This window comes from Saccopteryx leptura, chromosome 6, assembly GCF_036850995.1.
Source record: "Saccopteryx leptura isolate mSacLep1 chromosome 6, mSacLep1_pri_phased_curated, whole genome shotgun sequence".
NCBI classification, from domain to species: domain Eukaryota; kingdom Metazoa; phylum Chordata; class Mammalia; order Chiroptera; family Emballonuridae; genus Saccopteryx; species Saccopteryx leptura.
Window position 1 is genome coordinate 14,663,296 of NC_089508.1, and position 19,879 is coordinate 14,683,174.

General features: G+C 44.8%; 1 protein-coding gene across 5 annotated transcripts in view; it reads right to left on the reverse strand.

Moving 5' to 3' along the window:
- Positions 1-1,573: 1,573 nt before the first annotated feature.
- The window catches only part of TTC8 (tetratricopeptide repeat domain 8), a 44,788-nt gene continuing 26,482 nt past the window's right edge, over positions 1,574-19,879 (reverse strand). For 4 of the 5 annotated variants that reach the window (XM_066342566.1, XM_066342565.1, XM_066342569.1 and 1 more), the window contains 7 exons: positions 18,458-18,545; positions 16,000-16,110; positions 9,700-9,839; positions 7,828-8,002; positions 7,395-7,517; positions 4,392-4,475; positions 1,574-1,724 (listed from right to left, as the gene is read on the reverse strand). In XM_066342566.1, coding sequence (XP_066198663.1) covers positions 1,608-1,724; positions 4,392-4,475; positions 7,395-7,517; positions 7,828-8,002; positions 9,700-9,839; positions 16,000-16,110; positions 18,458-18,545 — 838 coding nt within the window. In that variant the 3' untranslated portion in view covers positions 1,574-1,607. The remainder of the gene's footprint in view (positions 1,725-4,391; positions 4,476-7,394; positions 7,518-7,827; positions 8,003-9,699; positions 9,840-15,999; positions 16,111-18,457; positions 18,546-19,879) is intronic. The other variant, XM_066342568.1, reaches the window with a different exon arrangement.

The following is a 19,879-nucleotide window of genomic DNA, read 5'->3' on the forward strand; positions in this document are numbered from 1 at the left end:
GGCAGTTCTCATGAGCTAAACAAGCACTCGCATACCCTGAGAACTAGGCAGGTTAAAGCCTACAGCTCAGGATTAAGTTGTGAAATCAGTCGTGACTGTGCCTCCCAGCCACTGGGCGACCCTGGGTCCCGCTGCTGTCATCCGCGCCACGAGGATTCTCTACATCGTCTCGGGAGTGACTTCCAGCCCTAACAATCTGTAATGCCTCGAATTCACATCCTTTTGTTCTGTCAGCTATGTGGTACTGTTAATACAAATCTGAACAGAACCAGGCATCTGTAAAAAATAGTTTTCGTGAGTTAAAGATGAAAAATCACACGGACAGATCCCAAAGTCCAAATTTCGGATTTGAGGGGCCCTGTCTCTTTAACACGTTTCCTTGTATGCACTCTTTAAGGAGAGCCCCTCCCATACAGAGATGGTTCCGGGCCCTTAGGAGATTTACAATGCATGGAATTGGGATCTAGCCCCGCCTTCTTGCCTTCTCGGGGGGCTGAGCGCAGGAGGGCTCCTGGCCTGTGACTCCATGTCTGATCCTGACCTTCTTTTTTTTTTTTTTGTATTTTTTTCTGAAGCTGGAAACGGGGAGGCAGTCAGACAGACTCCTTCATGCGCCCGACCGGGTTCCACCCGGCATGCCCACCAGGGGGTGATGCTCTGCCCATCTGGGGCATCACTCTGTTGCAACCAGAGCCATTCTAGCACCTGAAGCAGAGGCCATGGAGCCATCCTCAGTGCCCGGGCCAACTTTGCTCCAATGGAGCCTTGGCTGCGGGAGGGGAAGAGAGAGACAGAGAGAAAGAAGAGGGGGGAGGGGGGAGAAGCAGATGGGCTCTTCTCCTGTGTGCCCTGGCCGGGAATCGAACCCAGGACTCCTGCACGCCAGGCTGACGCTCTACCACTGAGCCAATCGGCCAGGGCCTGATCCTGACCTTCTTATGTTAACAGTGTTGACAGCCCTGAAGTGCTTCTTAGGAAAAATCAACGTGGCGGTGTGTCATCCCAAATAAAATTAAAATAATGACTCAATTTCTAAGATTACTGGACTTCTGAGAAATACTTGTTTTATTTGCAATACCTGAAATAAAAACTCTTGAAAAATAACAGAATGATGGTGTTTTACACCCTGATTTATTTTAAAGCATAATATATAAGAAAATGAAGAGTCTTTCACAAAGCATTTGATAAATAGTTTAAGTACAATTTTTAGCTTTAAACAAAATGTCTCTAATTAGAAAACATTACACACTTTTAGCTATAAAAGTGCAATTTAAAAGGCAAATTTCAGACCTCTTAAGCTACATGATAGCTAATGGCAATCTTAAGAACATTAAAAATGTGCAGTTATAAAAATTGGAGAAAATTCATGAAAATGTTTAAAAACATCTCAATAATGTAGGAGACGACTTCATGATCTACTTACAAATGCTGAAATTCTACCTTTTATAATATTATAACGTTATATAAACGTTTTAATTCACATTCTTGTTCAAACTCCCGTATGTCATCGTCACTAACATCGAGCACAGGTTCATTACATCTATAGAAAGGCTGTACTTTTTCCCTTGTATGATGCCCATCAGAGGATCTTTGTGACGTAAGAACCATCAGAGCACAGCGAAGTGCTGCTTTAGCTGTTTAATTAGGTGCTGGGTGTCCACATGCTCGGGAAACGCTGCTTCCGCCTTCTGCGCCGCCGCGTAGCTCCTCTGGAGATCTCCAATCTGTAAGAGGAACCGGAATTAGACCCAAGAAAACGAGCAAGGAAGTCAACACACGACAACACACTATCTGCATACGGCGCACAAAGGGCTCTGAAGGGTAAATTGCTTAAGTATGCTACTTGGGGTTTAGAATTCATTCACCCAGTTAACAATTCAACCTTGACAAATATATAAAAAAGATAAAATAACCAATTATATAAAGAAGTTCTGCTCCACGACTGCTGTCTAGTTATAAACGTCTCAACCTGTGTTTTGTTTCTGTCACTGATAGTATTATAAAAATAAAATTATATTTGTATGCTAAAAGAGCCAGCTCAATGTAGTTTAGAAAAACCTTAGGACAACTTTTTGTAACGTGCCACAAGGATATGTTTTGATTAGGGTATTGTGTTTCAGACAGAAAATTCAAGCAGGAGCTATTGTAGTTAAGATAAAATCCCACGCTCTGGGAGGTTTTAAATGGTGCTAGCACATTAACGTTGGAAAAAATATCTGGTTTTAAAAGTTTATAAAGGGTGCTCTGATTTCAATAAACCTTGTGTGAAAGTCCAGTCCCATAGAAAACACACACACTGTCTGACTCCATCTGAATACATCTGGAGTCACGTGTACATTTCTGAACAGAGAGAGCTTTTTAGTGTGTGCACACACACAAATAACATGTGTATATAGTAAAAACAAGTTAATTTTCCTTTTTTTTTTTTTTGTATTTTTCTGAAGTTGGAAACGGGGAGGCAGCCAGACAGACTCCCGCATGTGCCCGACTGGGATCCACCCAGCATGCCCACCAGGGGCCGATGCTCTGTCCATCTGGGGCGTCGTTATGTTGCAACCAGAGCCATTCTAGCGCCTGAGGCAGAGGCCATGGAGCCATCCTCAGTGCCTGGGCAAACTTTGCTCCAATGGAGCCTTGGCTGTGGGAGGGGAAGAGAGAGACAGAGAGGAAGGAGAGGGGGAGGGGTGGAGAAGCAGACGGGCACCTCTCCTGTGTGCCCTGGCCGGGAATCGAACCCAGGACTCCTGCACACCAGGCCGACACTCTATCACTGAGCCAACCGGCCAGGGCCTTAAGTTTCCTTTTTTAAAAAACATTTCTTTTCAGCATACTATTTTCTCTAACGGGAGAATAGCCTTTTACTTTAAGTTGTATATCACTAAAGTGTGATAATGTTCCTGAAAGAAAGTAATCAAGTCTTCTTTGCGGTTTCGCACCGAGGCAGCACAATGCAGTGGGAGACACGGGGCATCATCAGCTGTGAATCTGCACCTGTGACTCTAGACAAGTCTTTTAAGCTTTTCACACCTTGGGTTCCATTAGAATATAAGCTGGATGAGCTAGAGGTTTTTGTTTGTTTTATTCATTGCTAACATCTCTGCCTACAACGGTGCCTGGTACACAGCAGCAGCTCAATTATAAAAAATTTTATATGAATAAATGTGTAAGGAAGGTAAGGGAAACCTACATTGCAAGGTTGTTGGCAGAATGAGCAAAGGCTTGTAGAGCACCTGGAACAGTGGCTAGCACTGAACAAACCCTCAAAATGACAACTTATGAATGACAGCTTAGTTTCAAAACAGAAAGGAGAGGGTGGACGGCTCTATGTCCAAGCTATGCAAAATGACATATTTTTACAATGTCTTAGGTCCATAAAGAAAGAGTTGTGGCCCTGGTGGTTGGCTCAGTGGTAGAGCATCTGCCCGGCATGTAGATGTCCCGGGTTCTATTCCCAGCCAGGGCACACAGGAGAAGCGCCCAATCTGCTTCTCCACCCCTCCCCCTCTCCTTCCTTTCTGTCTCTCTCTTCCCCTCCCGCAGCCAAGGCTCCACTGGAGCAAAATTTGCCCGGGCACTGAGGATGGCTCTGTGGCCTCTGCCTCAGGCGCTAGAATGGCTCCAGTTGCAGCCAAGCAATGCCCCAGAGGGGCCGAGCATCGCCCCCTGGTGGGCATGCCGAGTGGATCCTGGTCAGGCGCATGCGGGAGTCTGTCTGCCTCCCTGCTTCTCACTTCAGAAAAATACAAAAAAAGAAAAGAAAAAAAGAGTTGCCACATCAGCAAATGTGTTTAGCCATTTCCTTATCTTCAAAACTCTCCTTCCATGTTACAGGGAGGTTTCCAAGCAAAAGTTAGTTATTAGATGTCTTTTGTTTTCTTATTGTTATTAAAAATGGTGCAGGATTCCTCTTGGCTCTTGGATACTGATTGACTTGAAATGGCATTCATCGTTGCATTTCCCCATATTGTCCATCGCTAAGACAGCTTTCACTAATACCCCTCGTTCTACAGCAGTCCTGCCGGAGACCCGGTGGCTGGAGGGTCTACAAATAACACACAGGGTTCCCCTGCTCCAAAAGCCAACTACTAACTCCTTCCCAGACCAGGACTTACTTAACAATTATATTTGATTTTTAATGACTAAATGTCATATTTTAAAACATAAAATAATTCTTCTGTAATCAATAATGGTCAATATTCAGTGATAAAGTTCTTCAAAGTTTATTAAATTATCCCTTAAGGGGGAGACATAGGTGTACATAATAATTGCTTGAAAAATCATTTCTTTCAGGAAGTACGGTTAGAACTTCCTTATCGATCTCTGCTTCTTTGTAAAAGCGAGGAGAAAAAAAGAAACAGATCAGGCGGTCAATTACTAAAGAAAGAGAATACCTGCTCAGAGATTGTCGCGAAATTGAAATGCGGCTCATACATGTGGGGTGCTAAAGACGACGCGGTCTGTAACAGCGCTCTGGCCTGTATGGAGAAAGAGAAAACCAGGGTCCGTGAGCGTATATCAGTGCCAGGTTTGCGATTTGTTTTTTTGTAAAAGAACCCTTTACCCAGGACAGGACCTTAATAAACATGATCCTGTGATAAAGATGACATTCGTCATGAAATACAATTTACTGACATATAACTAATGATCATACTTACAGCTTGCCAAAACTAGATTAATAAGAAAATGTTTCAAAATATGGAGAAAATAAGAGAATTGAAAACTTAGAGTAAATTTAGTTATTTGACAACCACTGACTCCTGTAAAGTTGTATTTCAATATGACAACTCAAAATATACTCTCTCAATGCTAAAAAAAAAAAAAAGTCTGGTTCTTCTAGTTTTTGTTGCTGTTGACTGATTTAGTGGGCTTCCAGGGACAGCACAAACCACCAGAAACCACGGTAAATTTCAAAGCCCAAGTTCAATACTGGATGACAGTGAGCCAGCATTTATTATACTGCTGACCTGAAAACGACAACTGAATGCGACTGAAAATGACAAGCTTCCCAGTCTCTAAAGTATACGAGGAACAAAACCCACATCGATTTGTTTATCCCCTGCAAGCTCGGAGGACCATACGCTGCAGGAACCACGGGTAAACGTGAGACGCTCGTACATCCAGCTTGAAGACCACCACTCAGCATTCAAGCTGCTGAACCCCCTCCAGCTTGTAGCTAAACCCAAAAGTTCTATCCGTGACCCTGAGGACAAATTCCTGTATAAAAAAAAATAAAATGAAATTTCTTACGGAATGGGGCACATTAATTTTTTATGTTTTCTGATTAATTATTTTCTTTTTAAAATTGAGGTAGAATAATAAAATGGGGTCGGAATCCCGAAACCTCTCACCAAACGTTTCAAGTCAGCTGAGCACTGGAGAAGCTCTGACAGTTGAGGGGAGGAGGAAATCACCAACGCGGGGACAGAGACCACCAAAAGCGCCTGCTTCATAGGGACAAAGGGACAGTTCCAAGACTGAACAAGCTCTCACTTTAGAGTAATTTTTGTCTGCAAAATACAAATCCATCTTATTTACTCGGGGGGGACTTTATGAAAGAGAGGCAACATGCAATGTTTCTTTCCTTGTTTCGTTCAAAGTTTATCACTGTGCTTAGAGGTCCAGGGGGCGTGCTGCTCACTAGGTCTGCGACCTCGGGGAGTTCCCACCTTGGGTCTCTGTTTCTTCATCTCTCAAGTTTGGGATGTCATACTCTCTACCCTGATCACCACTAGTACTGTGTATTTAGCATTTGAAATTTTGCTGGAATTTACTGAGCAGCCACCATGTGCTCAGAGCATGCTTCTGCTATGCCGAGCACTCCACATGTGTGATCTGCAAACCCTCACAAAACCCGTCCGGGCACTGTTACTGCCCTGTGTCAGACAGCGTCCCTCCACTCCACAAACAGAGGCTGAGCGTCGGCCGGGCACTGGCTTTGACGCTGAAAGTATAGCAGGTACAAGACAGAGAAGGTGCCTACTTTTACCCACCTGACATTCTGCATATAAACGTGAAGATATCTGATTAAATAAAAAGCACTGTGAAGAGAATAACAGTAGATGTCACAGTGCCTGAGGGCTCCTTTCCACTGACATCTGTGACGGCCTTCCTAAGCAGGTGGCCATTAAGTGAAGATCTCAATGACAGAAAGAAATGTCATTGCAGGACCTGAAAGAACTTTCCAAAGGCCCTAGAGTCAGGACGGTCACTGCAGATTTGTAGAACAGCAAGGCAGCTAACGTGTCCGGAGTCAGTCTAAAGTCCTCCCCATCCACAGGGGATGTGCTCCAAGATCCCCCCAGCCCTATATATTGTTTTTTCCTATACATACATACCTATGATAAAGTGTAATTTATAATTAGGTACCCTAAGACATTAACAATAATAGTAAAATAGAACAGTTATGACAATATACTATAATAGAGATTATATAAATGCGGCCTCTCTCTTTGGTGAGCCATCTGATGACCGAGACAGCTGTGAGTGAGTAGCGGGCAGGGCGGATGCCGGACTGCGGCACGATTCACGTCACTGGCGGGATGGAGTGGGACGGCACGGATTTCATCATGCTATTCGGGATGGCGCACTATGTAACCTCATGAATTATTTATTTCTGGAATTTTCCAGTTCATATTTTAAGAGTAACTGAAACCGAGGATGGTGAAACCATGGATAACGGGGGACCAGGAAGTGGCAGAAGAGTACTGTGGCAGGGACCCAGAGGCCACATTACAGGGGCCCTTGTGAGCCACGGTCTGAGGTTGAGATTCTACTTCAAGTGAGAAGAGAAAGCTTTTGGAGGATGCTGAGCAGAGTAGTGATAAAATAGATGTATTTTTAAATCCGTGCAGCTGTTCTGCGGGGCGCGGGGGTGTTATAGGCACACTGACTTGCTGCTGTCAGTGCAAATACAAGGCCAGCTAGGAGGCTTGTGGCCGTCCAGGCAAGAGGTGAGCGCAGTTCGGAGAAAGGTGGTGCAGGGCAGGAAGTGGCGGGTTCAGGACATGGCGTGGAGGCAGACTTGTCAAGGGCTTCCCGGTGACAGGGACGGGGGTGGCAGGAGAAACGGTGGGAGGGAAAAAGGTTTCCAGGGTGGCTCCTAGGATCGGGCTGGAGTGGCCAGATGGCGGACACTAGGTTGTGAATGGAGCAACATCTCTCCGAGATGTTGAGGATGGGGAGATGCAGATTTGTCCTCATAAAATCCAGTGCGCCACCAGGATACAGGTTAAGTAACCTGTGCAAGGTCACATCACTAATGTGTGACGGGGCTGGGACTCACCCCAGGCCGGCCAGGCTCTGGAGCTCACGTTAAGCCATAGCATGCAAAGGTGCCACACAGGACAGCTCTCCTCGGAAGGAAGCAGGCCGTCCGCTGTGACGCGCTCACCGACCTGCTCGACGTGGCCCTTGCGCATCTCCAGCACGGCCAGGTTGTTGTAGGCCTCGGCGTGGTGGTTGTTGTGGACCAGGGCCAGCCGGAAGCACTGGTGGGCCAAGCTCATATCGCCTATTCCCTGCAAAGCAAGGCATGTCTCCACACACACAGCCCCCGCTTCCCCCGCTGTCTCCTCCCATCTGTCTTCCTACAAGTCTCCTCTGCGACCGGAGAAAAAGCAACAAACGCCAGTCACAGGAGTCACGTGTGAGTTGTATGCCAGAGGATATATAACCTGGGAATATAACATGAGCTAGGGTGACTCTTAGAAATCTCTAAACTGCTACAGAAGGCTGCTACCAAAGCTGGATTTACAGTACTCGCAAATGTCTTCCCACTAACCTGTGCTACCTTTTCCATGACAGAAACCACACTGGAGGACGACATACCACAGCCAGGTGTCCCACGTTGTACCAGATGTCGGCGGCCTCCTCCTCGTTCTCGGCCAGGGAAAGGGCGCGCTCAAATGAGGTCAGGGTCAGGTCGTACTGCTGCGCGTAGAAGCAGCACAGCCCCAGGTTGTTGAAGAGCTGGCAGTTGTAGACCCCCATCTGCAGGAGTCGCCTTGTGGAAAGAGCATGCAGATTCCGGTGTCAGACCAACTTTGTAAATATTTAGACACATATTTTTTATGAATTTAGAAAAGAATTTATGGTATTTTATAATTTTTTTTATTTTTTTTATTTTTTACAGAGACAGAGAGAGAGTCAGAGAGAGATAGATAGGGACAGACAGACAGGAACGGAGAGAGATGAGAAGCATCAATCATCAGTTTTTCGTTGCAACACCTTAGTTGTTCATTGATTGCTTTCTCATATGTGCCTTGACTGTGGGCCTTCAGCAGAACAAGTGACCCCTTGCTCAAGCCAGCGACCCTGGGTCCAAGCTGGTGAGCTTTGCTCAAACCAGATGAGCCTGCGCTTAAGCTGGTGACGTTGGGGTCTCAAATCCGGGGCCTCCACATCCTAGTCTGATGCTCTATCCACTACACCATCGCCTGGTCAGGCAGTATTTTATCATTTTAACACTCAACCAAATATAAAGTATTGCAGCCAATGAAAAAAAAATGTTAAGGCAAAATACAAGAGTATGTCTATTTTAATAGTGCTAGTTATGGGAAATACGTCCAAGGGAAGGTCAGAAACAACTTATGGGAGATTTTCTTCACCAAAAGCTGTGTTAGAAAATCAGAATAAATAGTCACCTAAAGCAAAACCCACACATTTTTGCTTCATAAAGCTTTTGTGCCCATAAGTAAACTCCTTAAGACCTGAACTAATCTGAGGACCGTGTTTAGTATTTACCTCCAACTTTTCTGCTGAGTTGGATCCTGTTTTTGGTTCTAAGTATAATGTGGTTTAACTGCATCCACTGACCCCTGTGGGCAGCCACTGAGGACCAAGCCCATCTGTGGGTCCGTGTCACCCACTTAGCGTTCGTGCTACAGCTCAGGAAGCCCCTTTGCCTCTACACATCATTAATCCCAAAGGACAGAGGACAAGAAAGTTCAAATAAGCAGTTGAAATCCGCCCGGCCGCCCTGAGGAACTCATGACCCACTTTGGGGGCCGGGGACAGAGTCAGCTGCACGTGACAAGACAGCACTTATAGTATCATGTTTTATGTTTCAACATGTATTTGGGAAGAACTCTTGTCACCTGCCAGTTCTCTCCTTGTGTGTTACCTAAGGGTTGAGGAGGAAATCAAAATTTAAAAATTAATCCAGAAACCAGCTGGAGGATAAAATAAGTATGTGCTCAACAGAGAACCAGAGAACAGAATCTATTTAGACTGAAAAATGACTTGGACAGAAGTCGACACTATTTCACAAAACACGGGGTGCTGGTTCACATCCATATCGAGGCTCAGATCCTGGGGCCAGATGCTCTTTGCAAATCTCACCACCATTTCAACTTCAGTCTTTCTATCACATAGAGAGGAAGTGAGGAAGGCCAGACAGTGAGAGGTGCTTCCTCTACCCACGGAACTGTCCCTGGTCAGTGACCAAATGGCTAGCTCATACAACGCCACGGTGTTAACACTCGGACGATTATCCAGGTGTGTTTCTACAAGACGCCAAATCTCTGAGCGTGTCCAAATTACCTGTCACTTCTACTGCTCAGAAACCTTCTGGGTGTTTGCATTCTTAGTCTCACACAGACAGGCCTGGACATTATTTCTCTGCATTGTCATCCCGTCTCTACACTGTTGCACCAGTATTCCACAGGTCAATGGTTTTACAAACTGAAGGTCCCGGCTCACCTGTAAAACCGGAGCGCTATTTCCGGCTGGTCGGAGTAGAAGTGGTTGCTCCCTATGCAAGCGATGGCTTCCACGTGAGTGCTGTCCTGTTTCAGAACGTCTTTGTAGTATTCGGCTGCTGATGACATATTGTTCATTTCCTATTCTCCATCAAGACAGAAGAGCGACCTTTTATTAATGTTGCCACGAAATTACTTTCTGACCGGTTTACATCCTTTCATTTAATAAATATTTATTAAGAGCCTGCCATGTGCCAGGCTCTGTTCTAGGCCCTGGGGACACAATCTAAACAAAAAAGATCAAGTTACCGGTCTCAAGGAGGTGACATCTGGTAGGGAAGACAACAAATGAACAAAGACAGGAGATGACGTCCGGCAAGGACAAGGCAGTGTAGAGGAAGGAGCAGGCCACGAAGACGAAGATGGGGCGTGGCCGCCGCTCCGGGAGAAGTCAGGGGGCGGAGCCTGTGACCAGGCCTCAGGCACGTGGGGGGCTGACACCGGGCACGCACATCTGGGGACGTGAAATCTGGGCACAGGGAACAGCAGCTGTAGAGCCTGGGGTGGGAACACACTTGTCATGTGTGAAGGACCGCACAAAAGTGAGGCTGCGAAGAGGGAGTGTGGCACAAAAGGAAACCGCAGGGGCAGCCAGGAGCGTTGTCAGACGCGGGGGAAACCTCGGTTTCTTCTAAATCGAGGGAGAGTAACAGGAGTGTGTGTACATTTTTAAAGAGTAACCTGGTGGCTACACACAGGGTACACCAAAGTGGGGAGGATGGAGGCAAGATCAGGAGTCTCCCTGATGACCACAAACGAATGCAGTTAGTGTCATTCGTATTATGCTCTCGGGCCCACCTGAGGGTCAGCTCAGGCTCCACATCCCTGTGGAAATTGCCCTAACGCGCTCACTTCACGCAGCCCTCTTCTGACTCTCAAACGACAGGGCACTATGTGTGAGCCGCTCACTTGTTCTCATCCTGCGAGGACACATTCTGTTTGTTAGAGCTTAATCATAACTTACTTCAACCAATCTCAGGAACTCCGCTGATTACAAGAAGCACCACACAATGCTTTTTATCTCACAGATTTTTTTTAACGTCCACGTGTAGGAAAATGGCTGGGAATTAGACCGTTGTCCTGAGACAAGTCTTTGGTGCGGACTCTGGAACGCCAAGTCCAGCTGGGCAGAACGCTGCCCCGGCAAGCACTGATAAGATTGTAAAGGTAACAACTGATCCCTATGGCCGTTTCCCTACACACCTGAAAAGTATTAGTTAATTTCCTTTCTCTGCACCTGAACCCAGGCTCTGCTAATTTGCTTGATGAGCAAAGAGACCAATAAATACGCTGAGGCTGCAGAGATCTGGGCTCTCAGTCCTAGAGGCTGGGAGTCCCCTGTACCCATCTTTTCTCTATGTTGTGTCTTGTGTGTTTTTTCTTAAGTCCTGCAGCGCCTTCCTCTCGTGCACACCCACTGCTGAGCTGGTCTCAGTATCCATGGACTTCAGTTTTGGTTTTTTTCTTTAATTTAAAAACTTTATTATTATTATTTTCAAAGCAGTGTTAGGTTCACAGCAAAATCAAGGGAACATTACAGAGATAAATGCATTTGCTTGTTCAATATCAAAAAATTAAATCCATTTATATCATCACCAATCCCATCAACATTAGTATTATGAAAAGAGTTGGGACCTTGTGGACTCCTTGAAAGGGGTCTAGAGACCGCCAGGAATCCCTGGCCCAGCCTTGGAGAAATGTGGATGTTAGAATGGTATCTGGGGCCTTTCTTCCCACTCCTAGTCACTCATCCCACGAGGCAAACAGAGCATGCGTGACCCAGACCCTCTGGGTCTCTTTGGAAGACAACCCGCCACAGACCCCACGTTCTCTGCCCTGCCGGGGGCAGCACAGGTTGATACAAACTCATGCTTACGTTTGAAATTCTTATTCAAAGTCCTGCCAGAATTTAGCTTTTTAAGAGAAGAGGGCTTTTCATTCATTGCTTATAAGTGAAAAATAACTAAAATCTTCTTCAAAACACAGAATCACCCAGTGAGCTCGTTAGACAAATGCCTGCATCCTGCCTGACTGAGTAGGGAGAGAAGGGGCCACGCTTCTCACACGCCCCAACATCGCTTTATACACAGTACAGCTCAGGGATCACACGCATAATGTTTCCCACCGTGATGTTTCTAGTATCAAACACCTTGTAACAAAGAACAATTCAAATAAAGACCTGCATTTTGAATTAATAAACAAAACGCCTCAAGAAATATTATAATAAAATCACAACTAAATATATTTAGCAAGGATGAATCATTTTAAACAAGTTTCTGTACAAAACAGGCAATGAGCAAGAGGCAGCACATGTTCACTTTTAAAGGGGAGACAGTTAACAGCTGCAAGACCAACATGACGATAATCAGAAAAGAGCACGCAGGAAAGGGACAAGTCTGATGTACACACAGAAAAATCTCCAAAGGCACACGCAGCGTGGGCTGCAGTGGGCAGGAGCACACTCGACCAATGACTCCAAAGCCATTGTCACCTAAGAGAAAAAGGACACGCTGGAAATCTTCGTAGGGTACTCTTTACGCTACAGGAAATTAACTAAATTCAGCAGGAACGCTGCGTCAGACTATCTCAAGTCTGTGCGTGGCCCTGCTCGCCCCGTTTGTGCATGACGCTGTCCCCACAGCTAGGACGCTTCCCTCTCTGGTTCCTTCTTCCTCCGAGTGCCACGTGAGCCACCTCTCTCACAAAGCCCTCCCCTTATAAAGGATGTGTTCCTCCAGCTCCCGGCCACAACTAACACAGGGAAAGGAAGAAGGTAGCTGACTGAAGGGTCTGCTCAGGGGCCTCTCTCTGTCCCCTCCACAGCAGCAGTGACTGCGACAGAGGCTTGGAAGGACTTCGTCCCACCAGCGACCACATCATTGTCTAGATCTCTCTGCCTAAGAACAGACTGAAACACGCAGAGGCGGAGCGTAGGGGCGCCCCCCCCCCCCCCCCCCCGCTCTGACCGCATGGGGGTGAGCAGAACTGCGTGTGAATGGCTCCGGTTTCAGTCTATTCATTATCCCCCCTTTCTAAGCTTCCTGGTCAAAACTGTTCATGTCCAACTTTGAATCACTCAAGTAAAGTAACAGAGGTACTGATACAGTATTTTTATTGAATGACCAAGGTCTTTTATTTACATATTTATCAAAAATATATTTCAAAAGATGAAACACTCTTTCCAGACATCTCAAAAATAGTAGTGTTTTTCTTATTTATTTTTATTATTTATTTTTTTTACAGTGACAAAGAGAGAGTCAGAGAGAGGAATAGCTAGGGACAGACAGACAGGAACGGAGAGAAATGAGAAGCGTCAATCATTAATTTTTCGTTGCGACACCTTAGTTGTTCATTGATTGCTTTCTCATATGTGCCTTGACCGTGGGGCTGCAGCAGCCCGAGTAACCCCTTGCTTGAGCCAGCAACCTTGGGTCCAAGCTGGTGAGCTTTGCTCAAACCAGATGAGCCCACGCTCATGCTGGTGACCTCGGGGCCTCAAACCTGGGTCCTTTGCATCCCAGTCCGACGCTCTATCCACTGCACCACCGCCTGGTCAGGCATGTTTTTCATTTTTATTTTATTTTATTTTATTATTTTTTTATTTTTTGTATTTTTCTGAAGTTGGAAACAGGGAGGCAGTTAGACAGACTCCTGCCTGCGCCCAACCAGGATCTACCCGGCATGCCCACAAGGGGGCAATGCTCCACCCTGGGGCGCCGCTCTGTTGCAACCAGAGCCATTCTAGTGCCTGAGGCAGAGGCCACAGAGTCATCCCCAGCGCCCGGGCCAACTTTGCTCCAATGGAGCCTGGGCTGTGGGAGGGGAAGAGAGAGACAGAGGGGAAGGAGAGGGGGAGGGGTGGAGAAGCAGATGAGCGCCTCTCCTGTGTGCCCTGGCCAAGAATCAAACCCGGGACTCCTGCACACCAGGCCGACACTCTACCACTGAGCCAACCGCCCAGGGCCAGTGTTTTTCATTTTTAAAGCAATGCATTCATAAAACCAAAAATAAAAATTACTCACATACAACTACTACCCAGATATAGAAACTATTAATATTGTCCATTCTTTTCCTAACAAAATAATTTTTAAAATATCATACCTATCATTTTAGGGAATTTAAAAGAGAACAGAGATGCTTCTTTTAAAAATTGGTATTAGAAATCCCAAACAGTAAGATCTTTATTTTTAACTTGGTGAAATAATTGAAATAAGGAAATGAGACTGTTTGTAACTGATGATTATTTTATTACTTAGAAAATTTGAGAATCTGTGGATAAGGAATTAAAATTTAAAGAGAACTTAGTCAGGTTGCTGGTATCAAATCTACTTTTAAAAATTAATGAATTCCTACTAACCAGAAATAATCAAATAGAAAATACAATAGAGGAAAGGATTCCGTTCAAAGTGTACCCCATTCATACAGGAAGATACCTGTGCAGAAAAAGTTAACAGAGCAGGTCTGAGACTGTTACTCCTAGAGAGGCTGGCTTGTGAGATTGGCCCTTGGAGAGCATCTGAGAACTTGGTTGGTTCCGAAAACTTTCCTCAAATGGTAAGAGTGGCTCACTTCACCTAACTATTGGTATAAACAATGTGGTTTATGCTAAACACCTGCTTTACTTCTTGGAGTCTGGGGTTTGGGTATGTGATAGGAGAGGGTGTCTGTGTGACCGCCCTCAGTAATGACCTTATATACCGAGTCTCCCATGTGCCCCTGACAAACCTCGCTTCACCCGTGTGGTCCCACCTTGTTGTTACGGGCGACCCCACTGCGAGAGGACTCTTGGAAGCCTATGCCTGGTTTCCTTGGAACTTTGTCCTGTGTGCTCCCTCCCTCCCTCCCTCCCTCCCTCCCTCCCTCCCTTCCTCCCTCCCTTCCTTCCTCCCTCCCTCCCTTCCTTCCTTTTTAAATTTTTAATGTTTATTTCATTGATTTTAGAAAGAAGAAGGGAGAGGGAAAGAGACAGGAACATCGATCTGTTCCTGTATGTACCCCAACTGGGGATTGAACCAGCAACCTCCGTGCTTCGGGACAATGCTCTAAGCAACAGAGCTATTTGGCCAGGGCCTGCTTTGGGTCTTTCTAATAAATCACTGAACCTCAGAGAGGTTTTGGAGACTCCCAACAAAACATCTTTATGAAGATAATTACAAAATATTTGTTGAAGAACAAAAAAAGATGCTCAGAATCAATGAAGACATATGGTGACTGAGGGTGGAGGAGAGGTAGCCCATCCCCTACACCATCAGTCATCTTTCATCTCAATTCCTCCCAATCAATGTCCCTGCATGGTCATTTCTTGATAAGCCAATTCTAAAATCAATATGGAAGAGCAAAGGGCCAAAAATAACCAATTGTGAAGAAGAATAGAGTATAATTTGCTCAAACTGGTATGGGAAATTTTATTGTAGAGCTGAAGTAATTGGGCAGCAGGGAGGATATCTCAATGGGGCTTTTCATGGAATTTGACAGCATGATGCTAAAATGTATAAAAATAAGCAAAACAGTCCTGATAATGATGAGTGAACAAAGTACCCTACCAAAGAGTAATTTTTATAAAACTACAGTAATTAATTAAGATGGAATGATATTACATGGCCAGTGGTGGTGCAGTGGATTGAGTGTCGAGCAGGTCCCAGGTTTGAGGCCCTGAGATTGCGAGCTGGAGCCCAAGGTCACTGGCCTGAGCCCAAAGTCACTCACTGGCTTGGCTTGAACCCCCCAGTCAAGGCACGTAAGAGAAGCAATCAATGAACAACCAAGGGGACGCAATTGGGAGCTGACGCTTCTCAACTCTCACCCTTCCTGTCTATCTCGAAAAACAACAAAAAAGATGTTATGATATTGGTATAAGGTTAGAAAAACTGACCAGTAGACTAGATTAGGAGGCCCCAAAATATATCTACCAAATCAGAAAAAATATTGTAATTAACATATTAGACTTTGAGAAAAGGATCAGTAAATGTACTGGGACAACTGGCTATCCATAAGAGGAAACAAATTTAAATCCCTCTCTCACACCATTCTCTATACATCTGTGTGTGTCTGAAATACTTCATTATAGAAAGTCAGCTTGACCAAATGCATACACTAAAATCTCTCACTCTGTTGGCAAACTACAGGCCAACAACCACAGTCTCATAAACTGTTCTCCCTGTTAGGACCCCACAGGGCTATGGGCTTACTCAAGCATATAGCTTCAACTTCACATCAACTTTCTGAATACTACGAACCTCACCTCATAGATCCTGGCAATTCCGCAAAGCAGGGTTACTTCTCCTGGAAATTTATCTAAGCCTTGCTTGAAAAGGTTTAAAGCGGTCACTGGTTGATCCAATGTGATGTAAACCTAAAACCAAGATACATTTCAGTAAAAGTACTGGTTCTTAAAATAATGCAGCTTTTGCTATAATAATTGCTTAGTAACAAATTATCTCCTAGATACTACAGAAAATAATTGTGTAGGATTAATTTCTAATAATGATGTTATAGTTTTATCTCCACATGCTGTGTATGAAGCAGTCATTCATTTATTCCTCCAACAAATGGTTACTGTTCGCTTGCGGTTGTGACAGAGACTGAGCAGGAACGAGACAGGGATCAAGGGCAAGTCTTTCCAGGATAGACAGACCTGAGTCTGTCTACAGGCTGGCACGGAAGAATCAGTTATGATACGGAAGGTGAAGATGCAGAGAAAGAAGGGATGGCCCATGGAACACCATCTCACAAAGGGCAGCCGAGCCTGACCAGGCGGTGGCGCAGTGGATAGAGCGTCGGACTGGGATGCGGACGACTCAGGTTTGAGACCCTGAGGTCGCCAGCTTGAATGTGGGCTCATCTGGTTTGAGCAAAAATTCATCAGCTTGGACCCAAGGTCGCTGGCTCAAGCAAGGTGTTGCTCGGTCTGCTGAAGGCCCATGGTCAAGGCACATGTGAGAAAGCAATCAATGAACAACTAAGGCAGGGGTCTCAAACAAAGGGCAGCCGGGGCAGCTGGTGGAGAGGGTGGGTTTGGAAAAGGACCCTCGGAAACAGCGGGGAGACAGATTTGTGAGATGGGGGTCAGGATGTTGAGAGAATTAGCACTTGATGGCTTCCACTTAGTTAGCAATTAGGACATAAGTATGAATAGCCCACATACTTAAGAGGAGTCTCTAAAACAGAGAATTCTTTTATATATAGAAACATAAGATTCTGACTGTTTCTCTTCATGGCCATGGAGCCTCCATGTCTCCCTGTGCAGCTAGTCTGTGCTCTGAGGGCCCCAGTGGCCACACAGAAAACTGTTTACAGTGCTGATTGCCAAAGGATGAGAGTAGAGGGACAGGTACGGGGGAAATCTTTCTGTCAACTTCTACCTTAACTGTTTCTAAGCTGCTTTAATATCATTTAATATGCTCCATAATAGAAAATATTTAATAATTATTTTGAAATAGCCATCTAACATCTGTTCCTAAAATCTTCTGATCTCTATTACTTAACAATCATTCCTTCATATCTTAAATAAAATAAGTAAGTTTTACCTCTCTGCAGTCATGTAGACAAGAATGGATTTAAAACAAATTAATTTACGGAAAAATAGGTCAAGCCATGTATTTAACAATAGTTAAAATTAAAAGTACATTTTAAAAACGTATCAAGTGATTATCAATGAAGATAACTGTCCAATCAGTGTGACCTGAATTTTAATTTCAAGCTGTCAGAAAAGTTTAAGTCTACTGTTCCTCTTGGAAACTTCTTGAAGAATTTACGTTTAATTTAGATACGAGAGAGTTCAAATGTTTTTGAAAACCACTGCACACACTCAGTGTACGGAGCACAGCTTTTGTTTAGTTTCCTTTTAGTTTGCTCAGTTTTAATACCATATTTAGGAAGCTGAAGCATTCCCTTTACATCCCATCTTCTTCTCAACCTCCTTTACCACACTTTTTAATTGAAAAAAAAAAATTCTTAGAGGTATGGCAAGATGATGTAATCATAACCACCACTTCATCAAATGTTTCCTCTATAAGCAGCCTTGGTAAAGAGGGGTCAAGAAGTAACTTTATCCTAATAATGAAAATCTTGGGTGTCCCTTTGCTCCTGTGTGGTGGTGGTGGCACCACGAGGCAGGGAGCAGGCTCTAGAATCACAGTGTCCTGGGTCCGAATGCTGGCTCCTAACAGCCAACTGACCCCGAATTCCGAAGTCTCCTTTTCATTAAGAGCACAAAGGAAATATTGAAAGCTCCCTTGTGAGGTTGCTAGAGGGATTAAACTGCAGAAGGAACGGACCTGTTGGATACTTCATACTGAGTAGGTGGTCCATGAGGGGAAACACTGTTCTGGTTACTAGAGCAGAGCCAGGACAGAAAGGAGGTGCAGAGAACAGTCCCTGCTCCACACAGTCCGCCTAGTGGAGACCGCGCGTGGTGACAGTAAAGGCGGTGGTACGCCTGAACCTGTGAGTTCTCTTCTGCTCTATCAGGCACTCTTTCAAAGGGGTTTTCTTACTTTTCATAGCAGTCACTTTCTCCTCAAACGGCTATTCTCCATATGATCTCATATTTTCCCTCACTAAAAAGAAAAATAAGTTAAGTCTGACTGTATTAACTTGCCAGAATGTTCCTGAAGAAACTGGCAGCGCTCCCAAGCGTCGGCCAGGACTTAAACAGTTACTCCGAGAAGACAGATTTCACTCAGATTAAGAATACTTACTTTTGCCAAGTAGAGAAATGTATCGACCATTTCCTGCTGCTTCAGGGCTGACTTAAACTGTTTTTCTGCTTCACGATACAGTCCTAGCCTAAGGATAGCCATTAAAAAAATTAGGCATTCATCTTAAAAATAGATACTATAGCATTTATTCATACCCGGAGGATATGAATGAAGACATAATCTGTAAGAGTAACCAAGTACTAAAGAAGGTCATTGTACACACACGTATATTAATATTAACACGCAGTTTTGCATAGTTTCGCGAAAAGCTGCCTGTTTCCCATAGTCACTGTCTGGCTATCGCGCAGATGCTCTGTAAAGAGTCTGTGGCAGTCTAGTCACAGCAGGACTCATAGCTGCCGTGACCCAGGTCAGATCGGTTCACCACCTAGAGCTTAGGATCAGATGGACATATGGCAAGTGACCTGAATAAATGCTTAGTGTCGCTACTTGACTGGAGGAACTGGAGGATGGCGTTTCTTGGAAAACTCCTTCTGCTCTGAGACAAAATCCCATTGTCAAAGCCATTCTTAAACGATCTGATGTATAAGTAGCAACTGCCACATGTGTACATGGCTATACCACTTTATTATTCTAGAAACATTTTTTTTCCTTTTTTTGGTACCCGATCGTGATTGTCCTAGTCCACAAAGGTGAGACCTGCTCCTAGCCTAGCTTTAACGGTCCTAATGCCAGCACCCATCTCCCTGTGCAGGGGACACTGTGCCCACTTCAGCCTGTCCTGAATGGACTGGCTGGGCTTTCTTAGAAACACTCGTCCCCAACCACCCAAGAGCTACTTAGGCACTAATGTTGCTTTTATCTTGTGAAACGACGTCAGGACAATACGCAGTATGTTCCACTGTGCCGCTTTCATTTAAAGGCTTGAAAAAATAGTCTGATCTTCTTTCCTAACCCAGGCCTCAAGCACTGGCGTGGCTATCCCCAAAGAGCGGTTGGAAGACAGAGGATTAAAGGCGTTAAAAGTGACCCCCCAAAACTGGCCTAGAGTAAGAGGATGTGCGATATCGCAGAAGCCCCCACCTCTTCGAAGGCCTCACAACTTTAACAAGGGTGTTTACACAGTTTTCTCAAAGAACTCTAAAAGTTCTGGAAAACAGCGTCTTTATATGCATCGCTTCAACTCCACACGCAAGTTGGAAACGAGGCTGAAGTTCATCCCCGACTCCCGCGAACACCTCATTAGCTACGAAAGCATCTATTTTTATGTGGTAAGTTGTCTCTTTCCAAAGTGATTTAAAGGGGATTACAACAAAAAGACACATACAAAGCAAGAATATGAATACCAAATTAGATTTCTAAAATAAAAAGACAACAGAGATGGAAGGATAAACAAATTAAAAAACAAACAAACAAAATAGCATTCAGAGCTACTGAGCTATTGAAACCAAACAAAAGGAA